Source organism: Echeneis naucrates, chromosome 11 (assembly GCF_900963305.1).
Source record: "Echeneis naucrates chromosome 11, fEcheNa1.1, whole genome shotgun sequence".
Taxonomy (NCBI): Eukaryota; Metazoa; Chordata; class Actinopteri; order Carangiformes; family Echeneidae; genus Echeneis; species Echeneis naucrates.
Genome location: NC_042521.1, coordinates 4,067,433 through 4,083,985, shown reverse-complemented (window position 1 = coordinate 4,083,985; position 16,553 = coordinate 4,067,433). Strand labels below are relative to the sequence as shown.

The window sequence follows — 16,553 nt, the reverse complement described above, 5'->3', positions numbered from 1 at the left end:
AGCGGCATGCTGCCCCCGGCAGGGATATTATTTCAAAGCAAGGAAACATTTTACATGACATTTTAATCTGTCTGCTGCCCGATTCAGCAAGGATAATTAAATATGTGTCTGACCTAATTCTTGTTTGACCTTTGTTTAAGCATTCAGCCGGTGGTTCATTAAATCCAGACTCCATTTGATATGTTAATAACTTGTTTGTTTTCTGTGTGCCGAAAATCCCCTCCTTCAATAAACAAGGTTGGATTCTCTTGGGCTGGAAATAAAAGCAGAATCATCTTTCTCTGCCTTCAATTTGCGGTTATTGACTGGCAGTGCACTAAAAGGCACAAGTTGTAGAGTAAATACATCTTTTGTTCTCAGATTCATGTGCAGAGACAGTTTGGATCAATTCAAAGATTCAGCAAGCTGTGGGAGAGTCAAAGGACTCTTTCACCCTCCTGCCGGGGCCATTGATGTGTCTGCTCCTTCATCTTCTCCACCCACACAGCCCCACCTCGTCTAGCACGGTTCATTTTTATCCCAGTGACCCCACACAACCAAAGAACCACATCTTCAGTACGAATCCCCCAACCAACTCATAGAAATGCAAAAATAATACAACAAAGAGACTTTCAAGTTTAGGTTTTGACTTGAGATGGTGACATTTTCTATTATCTTATAAAACCATTATATGAAATTTCAGAATAATCAGCAGGGAAAGTTTTAAACCCTGAGTCCATTTTTCTTTTCTGCTTTGGTTCTAAAAAAAGACAGACCTGTTGAGACTGAGAGTCAGGTCCATATTCAAAAATGACTGTTTTTCTTGACTTTAATGCTTTTTTAATTATGATCAACTTGACTTGGCTTAACAACAGTAGTGAGAACAAAACTCAGTGTGCGTCAGTATTAATGTTATCTGTTATCAAATTTTAATTGGAATCAAATAATTCAGTTTAAAATATTTTCACATAAATCAATATTAATTATATAAATATAATTAATTATAAAATTAATATGATTATGAAATCTATCTCAAACTCTGGGGATAAACACTTTTTATTGTCTCGTTTTGTTTTGGGTTTATTAAGGCCATCAGATCAGCTCCTGTAATCAGAGTCGTCTTGATAAGCTACTTGGTAAGTGAATACAATGTGCATTGACAAATACTAACTTCGTACTTCAATCCAGTAGAGAGTGATGACTTTGTATGTTTAGTTCTAACCACAGAGACAGGACTTTGTTTTAATATTTGTTTTTTGGCTTGAACACTGCTCACATGATGACAACTTGTATTTAAAATTTTGGAAATATTTCCCAGTCTTAATCAACACTCACTGTTATTCACTGCCAGTAAGTTCAGCTTGAAAAGATTCATTTGGGTGGTTAAAGATGACACACCTTTTTATGAAACAGTGATTTGAGTGATGTGAACACTTTTATGAAGCTCAATTGCTCTCAATCTAGATCCAATGGAGGCTGATAGTTTCTCTGAGAAGAAGTTGCCAGGGCAAAGTGCACTTTCTAAAGCATTTTGTGGCTGACAATTGTACGTCTCAGCGCTGGATTCCCTGGAAACAAAGGTTGACATTTACTTTTCAAAGCAAACATTGCCTTTCTCATCTGCTGTTCCCACAAGGACCAATGTGTAGTTGTTTTACATGTCGAAGTAGAACATCTTATTTATAGACAGCAAAACATTACAATCCATGCAACTGAACCTTAAATGCAGATTTAAGTTACAGTATCATTGTCCATTGTGAATTACTCATGCCAGGAAACACCTATTCATCTGTGGAGGATTTTTGGTTTAAGGGACTATGAGTAATGATTTGATCATAATGTGCAAGGAAGGACTTCAGACTTCACAAGTCACCACACAGTGAGATGGTTGAGAACGACTTACTGCATCCCAAACATGCTTTAAACTTTAAAAGAAAAAGTTGGTTTAAAAAAAATAAGAAGAAGAAAAAAAAAAAACAAAACTCTGCAATGTTCTTCAAAGTCTTGAGTGATTTTTTTTCCTGGACTTGAGAGTCTCTTTCAACTCCTTAGGGCAGAGAGAAGGGCAAGAGAATATCTTCACAGTATTTATAAAAGGTTTTATGAAACAGAATGGCTGCAGTGGAAATCTATATAAATTAACCAAAATATTTTTTATAAATTCACATAATCTGCAGTTATGACACAAAGACGTACTGGATCCTTCCTTTAACAAAATCATCATGGAGCTTAGAATGTATTTCAGGTAAAAATGCATCTCTTGTTGACTTATTGCTGAACTTGTAGGGAAACATGAATGTGCATGAATCCCTTCATGTTCAAGCTGTCTATTAATCTCTAACCTTTGCATTTAGAGAATATTCAACAGCCTAAAACGATGTCAAATGTCAGCTTTTTCCTCATCCTCCTACCTCTGAACTGGGACACTTCTTAAAATACTGCACTCCTGAGAGAAATGTTCCAGAACATTCAGCGTCTGCATAACACTCAGGTCCCCTCCCTGCCTTCCCACATTTAACTTTTATTATTATATTTTTTTTTCTTCTTTCTGACGTTTGGCTGTGAGAGCAAAAAATGTCACACGTTTAAAACTCCACACCATTTAAAATAGCCTCCTCCACATTCTTAGGCTTTTTTCTCAATCATACTGGGGCAATTCAATTTTTACTGTCTGTGGTGGCTGCTCTGTAAAAAAAATGGCTGTTCTGTGTTATTATTATTATTATTGAAGTCCACCTCAGCATTTATTCCATTTATTTTTTTAAGCGCAGTCTTCCACTAAGACTCTCCCTTTGTGTCTTGCTCACATCCATCCAATATTATTATTTATTATTATATCAGGCGTTTTGGGGTGACGTGGCAGGAGCCAATCAGCACCACGGACAGCGCCTGCATCCGCCCGTCGTCATGGGCAACGCCCCGGTAGTAGTCTGACACGTCATTAACACCAATTGTTTTTATTCATTTTTTATTAAAATTTTTACATTTATTTATTTATTTAAGACTTTTATGTCATTTGTGCTGTTTGTTTTAGCCGTTCTAAAAACAAACCCAAAAAAATAAACAAAACAACAAAAAGCTAATGCTGCTCCGTCGCTTAGCAACCACGCTGTTTTTGGCCGTTGCGAGCTAAAGCTAACGTTAAGCTAGCTCCAACATTGTAATTTTTTTCAAAAAATAACAAAAATAATTCGAAAAAATATCCATGTCGCTGTAATCTTACTGGCACCATGAAAACACATTTTTCTGTGTTTTGGTTTTTTTTTTTTTTTTTTTTTTTTTTGGTCATTCATAAAGCGCAGACGAACGGGCGCCTGGCCCTTTAAGGGTTATGTAGCCGGACCAGCCGATGTAGGACGAGCCGGCAGCTCTCCCGCTGCTCTCCCCCATCATGGCCTCCACTCCGCCGACACCGCCGAGGATGAACCGACCACACAGCGGCCCTTCCCTTCCCGGAGCGGAGACGGACGTCAAGCCGAAGCAGAGGCACCGGTAGAGGCGAGGCGAGCCGCGCCGGGGGAGAGCCCGCCTCACAATCCCGTATGCCACCCCGGTCTCCTCCATGCCTTCGGCTACAGCCGAGTACAGCTATCCGATAAAGAGGGGTGAGAGGCCGGGCGGCGGCGGCGGCGGTGGTGGCGGAGGAAGCGGCAGAAACATGACCACAAACAGGGATTATTCCGTTAATCTGTCGGTGCAGCAGGTGCTGAGCCTTTGGGTGCAAGGCACGACGCTGCAGCACTTCACAGGTATGTGGATTGAAAGACTGAAAGGTGTCGTTATTGTGCTGTTTTCGTGTGTTCACCATCACTGGATGCTGCTAGCATCTCCTTTTTCATGCATCCATTTTAAATCTCATATATATATATATATATATATATATTTATATATATGCTCACATGCTGAGTGAGCAGAGAGACCGAGGGAGGGAGGGGGGGGGGGTCTATTCCACTTTAGCACCCCCCAACACCAGCATCTGAAGCTGGGGGAGTAAATGCTGGTGGTGCCACTCCTGTCCAGGCTGGATGGAAGTGAGCACAACATGCGGCTGATTCATCATTTCCGCTGCGTTAACATGCGTTCACTTTATAGTAAATCAAGTCATATTACCCTTCCATCCATCCATCCATCCACCCATCCATCTGTCCATCCTCCCTCTTTTTTTTCCCCCCCAACCTTCCTTTGTCATACAACCCAGAAATGAAGGGGTAATAAGAGCCAGCAATCCTCCTCTATCTGGGGATGGTCTAAAACCCGGAAAATAGGGAGAGTGAGATAAAATCGCTGCTTTTTTCAAGGGGGTTTTGAATGGCAGGCACAGCTTTCATTTCAATTTTAATGCAATGTTGTTTGGATTATGTTGCAGTTCTTGCTATGGAAGAGAAAGTGGAAGGGCACTTCCTTCAGATAGGATTAAAAAAGGAAAAATACATAAATCCATATTTTTGCCTCCTGCTTTATTGGACATGACTGACAAATTAGATTAGATGTTATCCTCATATTAAGGTGATGGTCTGCACCTTTTTTGGGGGTTTTTATATGTGTTAAGACGCTTTAAGGATGAAATGCTATGAAATTAAACATAGTCAAGTCCACATGAAATTAGAAAACAACAAAAAAAGGAACTATTTTTTTATCTTTCCTATGCAGGCAGGCTGAACTTCCTCAGAAAGAACTTGCCACAATAACACTGCCGATCCATCAGTTCTAAAGCATTGTCATTCTCTGAGAAAGTTAGATTAAAAAAGATGTATACAGAAACACCAGGATTGTTGTGTTGTATAAATACAAGATTATAGAAATTCTCGAATTCCCCTCTGCAGGGTGAGTATGAACATGGTGGATGTGTGGTTTTACCTAATTTGGCTCAGACCCATCTTATGAAACGCAGCTGGCAGCTGAGAGGAGCTGACACCCAGGCTCTGGTGACCAGGGTTCAAGAAGCTGCCACCTGATCCCCCTCCCTCAACCCTACAGTTCACCAATCAGAAGAAAAATTACCTCCTGGGACATTAGGAAAGGTCAGAGGGCACAGTGTGTGAGCCTTGAACCCAAAGAGCAATAAAATCCAGAAGCAGATGTAAAATTTTAAGATAAATCAACTCTTGTTAACCTTCCGTTGTGGCCCAGAGGACTTGCTTAAACAGATGGATTTCCTGTTTATGATTTGTGTTCTCACAGCAGTTTCACTTCAGCAGACCATGAATAGAACGCAGTGTGTTTCCACTGTACTGGAGAAAAAAGATTTACTGTATTTTGCAGAATCCACATTTTTATCGGGTCAGTTTTATAGTGCTTATATGTACACTTTTGCATAGTGTAGATATGAGATTTTGGCACTTCAACCATTGAACAAGGACGTTGTGTCTTTCTAGAAACAATGTCCTTGTTGCTTTGTGTCATCCAAAGTCCTCTCTCTTTTTACTGGAACTGTTCCTATGAATATTCAGGTCTTTTAATGACTTTGCAGGACCATACTTTGTCCAGAGATGTTTGGATTTCCATGACCTATTTAATATCTATTTTCCTGTCACTTGGGGTTAAATCTTTAGTTAGATGTCTCTCGTTGTTGTTGTGCTGTAGCTGTTCTTAGTTTCATTCTGTGATTTATATTCGCAATGGATCAGATGGAAGAAGGAAAGTGTGAAAAATATGACCAGATTCTCCACTTTCCCTTACTTTCATTTCCTTTAGTTTTAACAGCTTCTGGTCGATCATTTTGGTTTTACAGCCTGCATCTTAAACATTTTGGTCACTGTGCCCAGCAACTCCCACTGTTTTCATTAACCTGTACACTACCTAACCAGCACCAAAACGGCACATTAGCAGCAGATCATTTAGCAGCTAAAGAACCAGATCTTTTTCTCTGGAGTTTGTGGGAAACCAGAACCATGGCTCCAAATCTTTGATAGTATTTCTCTGTGTGTGCTGGATGTATTAACACGTGGGCCATATCAGTAGAACAGCTTACTACAATGCCCCTAAGTGGCCATTAAAGAAATTAATGTGGGTTTAATTGTATGGGATACATGTATTATTAAGCCCTGTGATAGCCCCAGGACTTAAGCAAGGTAGCTAATAGGTGGAATTAAAAAACTAAAAACTCAGGTGAGGAAGAGATGCCCACTTTTGGCATTCATAATATAATTTCCAAATTTGTAATGATAATAAATTTAATTTTATCCCTCTGCATCACTTGATGGGATGCTTCATGCTGTGTTTGGTTTCGAAGTCAGGACAGTGCCAGGTTTTTCATCACAGGCTGGACCATACCCCCCTCCTCGTGCCGAGACAAATCCATCATTCTTCCTCCTGACAGGTGAACTCAGCGCCCCCTCAGGTCTCCTACTTTGGGAGTCTGCAGCTGTCCCACTTTGACTTGTTCGTGTTGTGTGGCGGCCTGCGTGCTCAGGCAAAATCTCTTACCTGACCTCTTATCCAGCGACCAAAACCGTGATCCCCTACTTTATTTTATACGCTCCGCTGTTGACAGCCGAGCTCTAAAGCTGTCGTGCTGACAAAGACCTCTGCCTGTAGTTGTGGATTAGCAGAAGTTAATGCCGTGCTCTGATTGTGTTCTGGCGTGCGTTTGCTCGCAGCTCTGATCATGACACAGCATATCTCTCACCCCATAGGTGCGCTTTCTCATCTGTGACCACCTGCACAGCTATCCACTGAAATTAAATGTCTAGCTCACCATCTAACATCTGCTAAACTGAAAAAAATGACCTGCCAAGAGTAATTTCTATCAGACAGCGTAAATAATGAGCCAAGTATTTTCCACTGCAACATTTCACCCAACCAATTTTCTATCTGTAGCTGTTCACTTAAGATTTGATCATGTTACGTCAAGTTTGTAATTCAGCAAGAAGTCCAGCAGAAATTCCTCTGACCACATCATTTAAATGTTGGTCCAAATGTTCCCAGCCAGCATGGCAGGAGTCTTTCACCAATCTATTCACCAAAGACAGATTTTACTAGCATTCAGCTCTCAGTAGTTGTTAATGTCAGAGCCTGCCCCTCAGTGTTGCTCTGCGGACGTATTCAAGCCGACTTGTTATGTAAAAGCAGCAGTACTATGATTGAAAAAAAAAATAAAAACCTTCATAGCTCCAATGAAAGCTGGACTGGAACATTTTCAGGTCAACAGGTCGAAATGAAGCTACGACCTTGACTAACAATTTTTTTTTCCTCAGATCATCTATATGATATCCAAAAATGGCGACAAACATTCAAGGTCACGTCCTGAAATGTCTCAAAAAGGAAAAAAATCATGTCTGAAGCTGAAACCAATCACTGAGCAATAAAAAAATGCAAATTATTTGGCATTTCCCTTCCAGTTAATGGAAATAGGTCTAATTTGAATTTAGGTGCTTTGAAAAGGATCTGAGCAGTTGACATGATTATTATACGAGGATGATTTTCAGACTTTTGTCTCGTCTTTGTGAAATATTCTTTTTAGTAGAACGGCTAATGCCTCATAATTATCTGCTTTTGAACTGCAGAGGAAGTAAGTCTCACGAAGAGGAAAATGGAGAAAACTCACGTAAAGCTGCTGGATGAAGCTGCTGTCAGTGCCAGAGCTGTTGGTCACATGACAGAAGTGTGGTTCATGGGACACATGGTCCTGTGGCCCTGCATGCTCCCATGTTGAACATCGTGTAAATCCACCCAGGCTTAGGTTTGACGACAGATGCCCGGCTCACCATGCATCCAGGACTGGATGAGGGATCCTAATGAAGCAGTCTGGGATTTCACTCAGTGCTTCCATTCAGCTAATATGGCAGAAATGGAAGAGCTGTATTGACCAAATAAGACGTCTTCCCTCAGTCTAGCATCACAGCGAGGAGACAGTGGATATGTTGTCATGGCACACAGCAGCTTAACTGTCAAATGTTTAAATTACAAGTAAAGCCCACAACAATCTCTTATACAGGTTTCTCAGATTTGATGATTTCTATGTTCCTCGGTTGAGAATTGAATATCTTTGTATTCTGAGCTCTTAGTTGGACAAAACAAGATATCTGAGGGCATCAGTAACTGGGGGAAACAATGATAGATACTTTAAACAAAATTTTAAAGTTGTTTTTTGAGAATTTTAGCAGTCTTTCTTTTTATAGACAGTAATAATAAACACACATCAATGGGTAATTGCGAGTTGCCATCTTCCAAAGGATTTGAACATCCTCAATGATGGTGGACGAAGCTGACGTTAGTCCGTGCCCCATCGCAGACATCACTCCTCTCTCTTGCTAGATGGATGGATGGTGGATGCCCTGTGATTGGTGAGCTAACCGTGCTCGGTGAAGCGGTACAAAAGGCCGTTGTGTTACTGTGCTGTCACGTCTCTCTCCGCTCGGCTCCACAGCTGACTGCCAGATCAATAAGTAGATGCAAGAGCTCAGTCGACTGCGGAGTGACTAGGTTAAATGGATATGCTAAAGAGCTCCATCTGGGCTGCCACCATGAGAAATACTTTGTAACAGAACTGGGTCGTTGGATGTTTACGCCACATAACAATGTTCCTGTTTATGCCACTCGGTCCAAATAAAACAGGCTTGGTCCTTTTACAAAGCAGTCCTGTGCTTTGGACTGGTCGTTCTTATCCAAGCTGGACGTCCTCCTTCTTCAGGCGATCTCTTTTCTTCTTGAATAATCTGGTGGCCAGCTGGCTTCTCCTTGCTCCCACGGTGCCAGTGGTTCCGAATAAGGCCCCTCACTGGTGGAGCCCGATGAGGCTGGCGCTCTTTATGCAAAGCTGGCCTGTGGGACAGAAAGAAAAAGAGAAAGAGGGAAGGATGAGGAGGAAGAGGAAAAGAGAGATTTTGGATGTGGTTGACCTCCAATTTGGTTCAGCCTCTATAAAGCTGTTTACTTTCTGAAGGATTCATATAATAAGGTAGCAGAATCTGGACCTGGTAGTGAGCTATGTTCTGTCTCAGAGACAATTGTGCTGTTTTGTTGGGGGAGCGGGTTTGTTAGTTTTTGTTAGTGAACTCAACAACTTCATAATTTTTTTGTTTTGCAACAGCAGAATTGTGGTTATTGGAGTATTAAGGCTGAATTGTGTATTTACAGTGCAGCTTGAGGCCTTAAACATTCACAAAAGGAGACTGTGAGCTATTGTTTCCGATTTTTTTCAATTTACCACCTAACATCAAGCTGTCCAACATGACAGACACACAGCTCGCTGTAGAGATTAGATGATTAAAGGTTTACAAACACAAAATAGGCTCAGCAATGGGGAACTATATTGAATTTGGAGATGATGGAGAGTAAGTTTATGATGCCAGGGGAAGACAAGAGAAACAGTACAGTACAGAAATCTGTAAACTGCAGCAGGAACCTCGCTGGTGGCCCATGTACCAGAGTGGTTTTCTCTTGAAGCAAAGAAAAAGTCTCAAGGACATTGTTCCTTATCCAGGGAAGAATATTTTATCCTTCTCCTCACAGATCCTCACAGATCGCAGTGAAATTTTTATTCCAGCTTTTCCCGACGAGGCCCAACATTGATTCACTGATGCCAGGCCGGGAAAAAGGAGCTGCCCACAAATAATCCTTTATTCAGTTAAACAGAAACAGTTCAAGTCGACCATCAGTCCAAACTCTCGTCCGAATCAGTAAAAACTGCTGCAGATTTGTTGTCCTCCTGTTCACTGATTCACTAACTGACAAGTCACTGCAGATTTAGTAAGAATATTTTTCAGTAACTATAGAGAGCTGCATGAAATGAAAAAGCTTGTAAATTTTTGTTAGTACAGACTAATCACGTCAGCATTATTGGAGCGTATACTGTAGATATTGCTCTGACGAATTCTTGAACCTAATCTCAAATCTTCCATCTGCCCCGTCAGGAATTTATGGAAGATGCTGACTTTGTAGCATTTTGCCGGTTGTACTCGCATGTTTTCAGGCCGTATCTGATCTAACATCCTGCCTGTGCTGTGTCTGTCTCCGTCCCCCTGTCAGAAATGTGGTACTGGGTCTTCCTGTGGTGTCTCTTCTCCTCGCTCTTTGTCCACGGGGCAGTGGGGCTGCTCATGTTAGTCATGCTGCAGCGCCACAAGAGGGGCCGCCTCATCACCCTGGTGCTGGTCAGCGTGGGTTTCCTGGCCTCCCTCTCCGGAGGCGTCATCACCAGTAAGTCCACTTACTACCACTTTGGGCTCTTTTGTATCTGTTTAGGTTCTTTTTTGGTTCCTGCAGTAGAGCTGGAGGAAAATCAACAGCTAGTAAAAATGATAGTAATTATGATTGTGATTTATTTACTTAAGTTTAAAGGTGTCCTGCATAGTTTGTTCACATTCAAAGTTTTTAACAAAAGCTCTTTGTGTTTATCCTGATGGTCACATAGGATGATGAATGGATTCCAGAAAAGCATTTTTAGTGGCCACATATTTACACAAGTCTGGATCTCAGGGCTGAGAATGCAGGATATTTTTCTGTTATTCATGGACTCTGCTGTTACAGAGAATGTTGAATTTATTATTAATTTGTTATCCAGCATGCTGAATTGTGTTCAGCTCTTCTGCTTTTCACCAGACAAATGTGCATAATAAAACCTGCTGCAATACATGTAGTTTTTAAATACAGTTTGAATTACAAAGTAGCCAACACCCCTGAAAGTCCTCTAATTGAATATTGAACTATTGCACGGCACTAAAATGCTCAATATAGTAGTAATTTATTCTCCAAATGAGAGTTTGCCTTTTATTTTCCGTCTCTGTTCCCAAACGTCAACTTTTTAATTTGTTTTTCGATGATATACATTTTTTTTTATTGTTACTAGATGCAGCAAATATTATTTAGGCCTTGCTCTGCCTTTCTTTACCCTCCACTCACAGAGTGTGATGGCAGGGTGTGTAAATGGACCTGAATCTCCCTGAGCGTAGGGCAGGAGCTCTTCAGGGCTCTCTGAATGAATCACTCTATCATAGCTGCAGGCCAACCCCCCAAAAATAGAAAGACACTTCATTATTAATGTGCAGCAATCAGGGGGAGCAGACTATTGACTGCAAGCACACACACGCCACGTCTCACTGTCTTTGTGTGCACAGAAGCCCAGCATAAAATTTAAGCTGAGCAAAGGTAAAGGAATTATTACATGTCCAATGATCCAAATAAAAAAAACTAAACAATGTCAATTACTATCACATTTTGATTTTGAAGTCACTGACATGATGTTTTAAGCCTGAAAAATTTAGTTACAAGAGAGATTTGGTCTAATCCTTTCGGTGTTAATTGGGCTATTAGATCAGGAAGATGTAGTTGAAAGAGAATAAAATCAAAGCTGAGTGTTTTGATTTTGTGCTACTTCCTACTTTAGCTCCAGGACATTTGTACCTTTAATTCCTTGTCTCTGTTTTATCAGGCAGCTGAGAGTGACTTTCCCCTGTGAGGCCCAAATTATCCACAAACAGAAAAGATTAGACACAAGATCAAACCATTCATATCACTCTGTGTATTCAAATGAGTTTCTTCACTCTACGCAATATACTTTTTAAACTATACCATCCCACCTGTGGGCCATTATGACTGTGTGTACCTTTAGACAGATTTCTCTCTGTATGGAACCTTTATTGACAAATTATGCATCATAAGTCTGCAAATATTTTTTTTTATGACAAGTCACTGCAAAAGCTGCAACATAAGGCCATGTAATCACATTTATATGAGACAGAAAGGTGCATTTTAAAAAGCCGGACCTCAGGCTGAGAACCACTGAGCTGGAGTTGAAACTGGCTCCACCTGAGCTGTAAAATGCTACAGCTGCATTAGTGCTGAGTATTTTGCTGATAATACCTCAGAAGGGTTTTTACTTGTGGTGAGGTATTTGAGCACTTCTTCCTCTGATGTGTTTTTTCTCCTCCAGGTGCAGCGGTGGCGGGGGTTTACCGCGTGGCGGGGAAAGACATGGCACCGCTGGAGGCTCTGATTTTTGGCGTTGGCCAGACCACCCTCTCTCTCATCATATCTGTCTCACGTGTCATGGCCACTCTGTGAAGGAAAATTAAAGGACAGACGATGACAAGAAAGGAGAGCTAAAAAAATAAGAGACTCAAAGCTGCTCCTGGAGGCCGGTGTGAAGAGGGAGAGGGGGCAGACATGCTCTGGACCTTTAGGGTTGGATGCAGGACAGAGCGCCCCCACCCTCTCTGGTGTTTCTGTTCTGTTACTGCCACAATCACTCTGCAACTCAGAGGGGACTCAATGCAGGCGGAGCACCTTCACGGAGCAGCAGCAGGCGGAGATGGTGCCATCTCCAGCCTCTGGACTTGAAAGCCATGTTTTGGTTGTTTTCCCAGAGTTCAGTTCTTCGTGCCAACGACCTTCTCTGGGACGTCCAGAAGCCTTCGTGGCCACTGACTCATGAAGGCTTTCTGTTGCACTTGTAGGAAGAAAAATAAACCCTATTTTTTAAAAAGTGAGGCAGTGATGTTCGTAAAGATCGAATGACGAGCGTGAGAGCAAAAAGTTTGACAGCGAGAGGTGTTAAAGGAGTGACAAGTCATCAGTGTTCATCAGCAGAAACACTTCAAATATCAACCTCACCTCTACAGATTATCATCATCATCATCATCGTCGTCATCATTCCTTCTCAAACGGCTTAGAGGCTGCACCATCCGAATCGCGAGCGAGATGCAGCTTTGAATTTTTGCACTTTGTAAAATGTTGGAGACACTCTTTGCCCAAGACATGTGAAATCAGAGGACGTGGAGGAGAAAACCAGCATCAGTGCTACGTGTGGTTTGTTCTGCTGGAACATCTTTTCATTGTGTGCCAACTAAAACTCAGAGTAGAGACATTTTGGAAAATAATGAGTGTTTACTTTCTCGCTCTGGAAAGGTAGATCAGAAGATTGAGATGGAACCGGCAGGTGGTTGGCTCAACCCGGCCCCACACCGGAGCATGATTGGGCGGATTTTGGATCTGTCACCCCCACTCCCTCCCCATCCAACAACTGAGACTGGTTTAGACCAATGGGAACCATCTTACCAGGAAACCTCAGCTCACTGCCAAATGTGCAAGCCGAGTTTATTCTGTAGTCTCAGCAACGCCTTCATCGTCGCCCACCTGAACCAGCCAACAGCAACAGTCCACCTGGTTCGTTTTGTTCTGAAAAAAGTTTCCAAGTCCCCGAAATCTGAAATTGTTTTGTCATTTTTTTTTATTTATTTCTTTATTTTACATTGGTTAAAATTTTTAAATCTTATAGTGTTCACCAAGACTCTGCCTGCAGGTAACAAAACCCACCTATCATCACCTCTGAAGCCCTCAAATCATCATGTTACATGTTAAAAAAAGAAAAACACACAATTCATCACTTGATAGTGCATTTTATGACACTGATTTGTGTTATGTGTCTACTGTCCACCTGTAAAATTGTCAAGTCACTGTCATGATTGGCAAAAACATGAACTCTTTTCTCGTAATCACTAATACATTCTCTGTAGATTGACTAATTACATTTTGAGCTGCAAAGATTATATTATGAATTATTCATTAAGAGCTGGTTGGTGGGTTTTGTTTCTTTCAGTCAGATCCAGGCTGACTGTTTCATGTCCTTATGTTAAGATAAACAAGACATGTGAGTTGTCACATTTATCTCTTGGCAAGAGAGCGGATAAGTGTTTGTTTTTTTTTTTATTTCTCAACACGTCAGAATATTTCTTTAATTCGGACAAAGAAAGGACCGGTTGGTTTGGGCAAGATCAGGACTCTCGTCATCAGGTTTAAAGTGCGTATAGATGTTAAAAACTGACATTTTTCTGCGAATCTGAGTTCAGATTTTCTGTGGTCACGGAGGAGTCCAGTCCTCCTCGGACCAATGAACCGCCACCGTATGAATCCCCCGGAGGAAGGCCACCCCTCCCCGGCAAAGGTCGACAGATCCTGCTGCTCAGATCAGCCTATTTTTTTCCTCCATTTCTTTTTCTTTTTATGTTACGTATTAACCCGTGTTCCTTAAATTTAATTCTGCGGATTGCACTGAATTTTAATCTGCCTTGTTTCAGCAGCCATGTGTGAGTCTGGTGTGACACCCCGTTACCGCCCACAGAGAGGACGCTGATCATTTTGCTGAAGGATCATAACAGAGGAATGTGCTTGAAGCTACTGTACTCACTCACACCACTGATGAATAGAAACGATTTCATTTAAGTTTATTGCTCCCGGATTCCTTTAGCCCAGGGTGAGATGAGTGAGGTTGTAATGCCAAAGTACCGCCCACATTTTAGCTTTATTTATCATCATTTCATCGATGTCATGGCTGAAACCTATCAGTTTTATTCAGTTTGAGTAATATTTGCACGTCAGCTCGGGTATCAAACAGCCTCCCAGATGAAGGCTGCAGTGGATGTGAATTTGACACAGAAACAATGTTGATGTTTGTCTGCTGGGAGGCTCTGAAGGTAAACAGCGTTTATTTAAATGAATTATGTAACTGGCTGTATCTGACCTTCAGTACCAGCTCAGCACACTGGAGGGTGATGTTGCACAGATATGAACAGGCAGCACGAGCCAGACTGCCTGAAAGATGATTGTGGACTGTTTTGATGTAGACTAAATGTTTCTGCCCCCCCACCCCAACACACACACACACACACACACACACACACACACCTTCCCCTGAAAATTGAAGTGTGAAATGAATATTTGTGAAACGAGATGTCACCTCTGAGGCCCTCCTGGTTTTATCCCCCTGAACACTCTGCACCCGTTATGAATGTTTTAGCTCTATTTTTTTCAGGGACCAAATGTGAGTTGCTGCTGATGACTCACCTGCTGTCATAGCAATGATATCTCTGTGAATCTGTCTGCGGGGGCAGTTTATCTGTTTGATTTGTGCGTGTGGTCAATAGGAGATGTGACACGTGAGTGCTGTTGTTGCCGTGTTTGTCGTCTGTCAGTCTGTGTTTGTGTGTGGTTTGCATGTGAGTAGTAAAAAGAGATGTTTGTAGGAGAGTTTCGGGAGGGATTTTGGGGGGGCTCTCACATTTTTTAGCGGACCCCTGGAGCATCACAAAGGGTGAGGATCTAATTGTAGGTGACACTGTGTTCAGGGCAGCAGTCACAGCAGGTCACTGAGCAATGTCTTACATAATGTGATGGAAATAAAAAAAAAAAAATACACTGCAAGAGCTGGACTGGAGCCGTTCAGTCGGTGCACTTATTGTACATCCTGAGCTGTATATAGCCACAGTCTTCACCAGAACACTTTCACAATAAAAGTCTAACAGCTGGTATGAACAACTAACCATCAGAGTATTTTGACAGCCACCCAGTCGGGAGTGTTCACACTCGGTCACTAAGAATATCATTTATTTTTTGTTTGTTTTTACCTGCTTTAGGTTTCTGTGATTCAGCTGCCGTGCGTGTGTGTGTGTGTTGTAATGTCTAAGGTGACACCCAGCACCTAATAATACCTTCTGGATTTAAAAAAAAAAAGGCACTGCAGTGAAAAGGCCATCTTGATAATCCCATCTCCTTCACAGGCTTATAACTAAATCTGCCCCCCCCCCCATAAATCCACTGTTCTCCAAATGCCACATACCCCCCCGCCACCTCACCCGGGCACATACTGTGCACCCGCTGTGATTGCATGTGCAGTGCAGCTCAGATAATGTGTGAATGGACTATACGGACAATCCAACAAAAGACAATGTTGTACAAACCCAAAGTGGCACCTGTAGATAATGTACAATATGTTCTTTTTTAATTTTGTACCAGCCGGACCGCTGATATTTATAACTATTGCCTATTTATGTACAAATTGTTCTCCTGTACATATTCAACAGTAAGTTGAAATAAAAATCTTTTGCAGTATAAAAGCTCAGGAGTGATGTTTCCGTCCCTGCTCTTCCTCGGACCTCCTCCCAGCTCCTGGCTGCTTCTTCACTCTCTCCTTCCAGGTTCACATCAAGTTCATTAGCAGACGATAGAAGATGTTCCCCCTTTTCAGTTAAGTGTAAAGTCATTTCCAAAGTAATTATTATTATTATTTATGTAAAGTTGATGCATGTTATCAGTTGATAGTGGTTTCATGGAGCTGATAATGGCAGCTTGTATCGTCTTGTGTATAAAAGGTGGAAAATTAGCTCCACCTAAAAGAATCAAATACAGTTAAAATGGTGTTGCCTGAGCATGTCGAACCATTTTTGAGCATGTCAGTTTTGATGATTCTTCTACTTTCACTTAAGTACAACTTTGGTTTCTTACGTGAACAAATAACTCTCTTGGTGAAGTAAAGGATCTGAGATGGATGTTGACTCCAGGTCTGAAAAGTGAAGCCAACTCCAACCTATTGAAGACTATAGGAATATGTACCTGCTTCTTACTTGACTTATTAGCTCAGTAAATGTTTTTCAAATGAGTTTATAGTTTCAGGCTACAATATTTTTTAAATTATCATCCCACTGTTTGCCTTCTGGGGCTGCAATGAGAGGCTGCCACGCGCAGCCCAGTTTGTGAATGCATCTCTATTTCTATTGTCCTCAGGTCCAGGGACGTCACCTCCAGTCACAGCCTGTCTCCTGGTGTCCTCCCCCCCCCTCACACACACACACACAACCCCG

The 16,553-nt window shown here is 41.7% G+C and overlaps 1 protein-coding gene across 1 annotated transcript; it reads left to right on the top strand.

Annotated features, from left to right (window-relative positions):
• The first annotated feature begins 3,541 nt into the window (after window positions 1-3,541).
• tmem170b (transmembrane protein 170B) lies at window positions 3,542-15,462 on the top strand. The gene is made up of 3 exons (XM_029514234.1): window positions 3,542-3,728; window positions 9,949-10,119; window positions 11,852-15,462. Exons 1-3 carry the CDS (start codon window positions 3,542-3,544, stop codon window positions 11,980-11,982), a joined length of 489 nt encoding a protein of 162 aa, XP_029370094.1. The 3' UTR covers window positions 11,983-15,462.
• Window positions 15,463-16,553: the final 1,091 nt, after the last annotated feature.

What these genes read in the sequence shown, in the direction of transcription:
- tmem170b (XM_029514234.1), top strand. Translation starts at nt 3,542, where the DNA reads ATGCCTTCGGCTACAGCCGAGTACAGCTATCCGATAAAGAGGGGTGAG. An exon ending in GACGCTGCAGCACTTCACAG is followed by an intron (nt 3,729 to 9,948) that starts GTATGTGGATTG and finishes TCCCCCTGTCAG; the next exon opens with AAATGTGGTACTGGGTCTTC. An exon ending in CTCCGGAGGCGTCATCACCA is followed by an intron (nt 10,120 to 11,851) that starts GTAAGTCCACTT and finishes TTTCTCCTCCAG; the next exon opens with GTGCAGCGGTGGCGGGGGTT.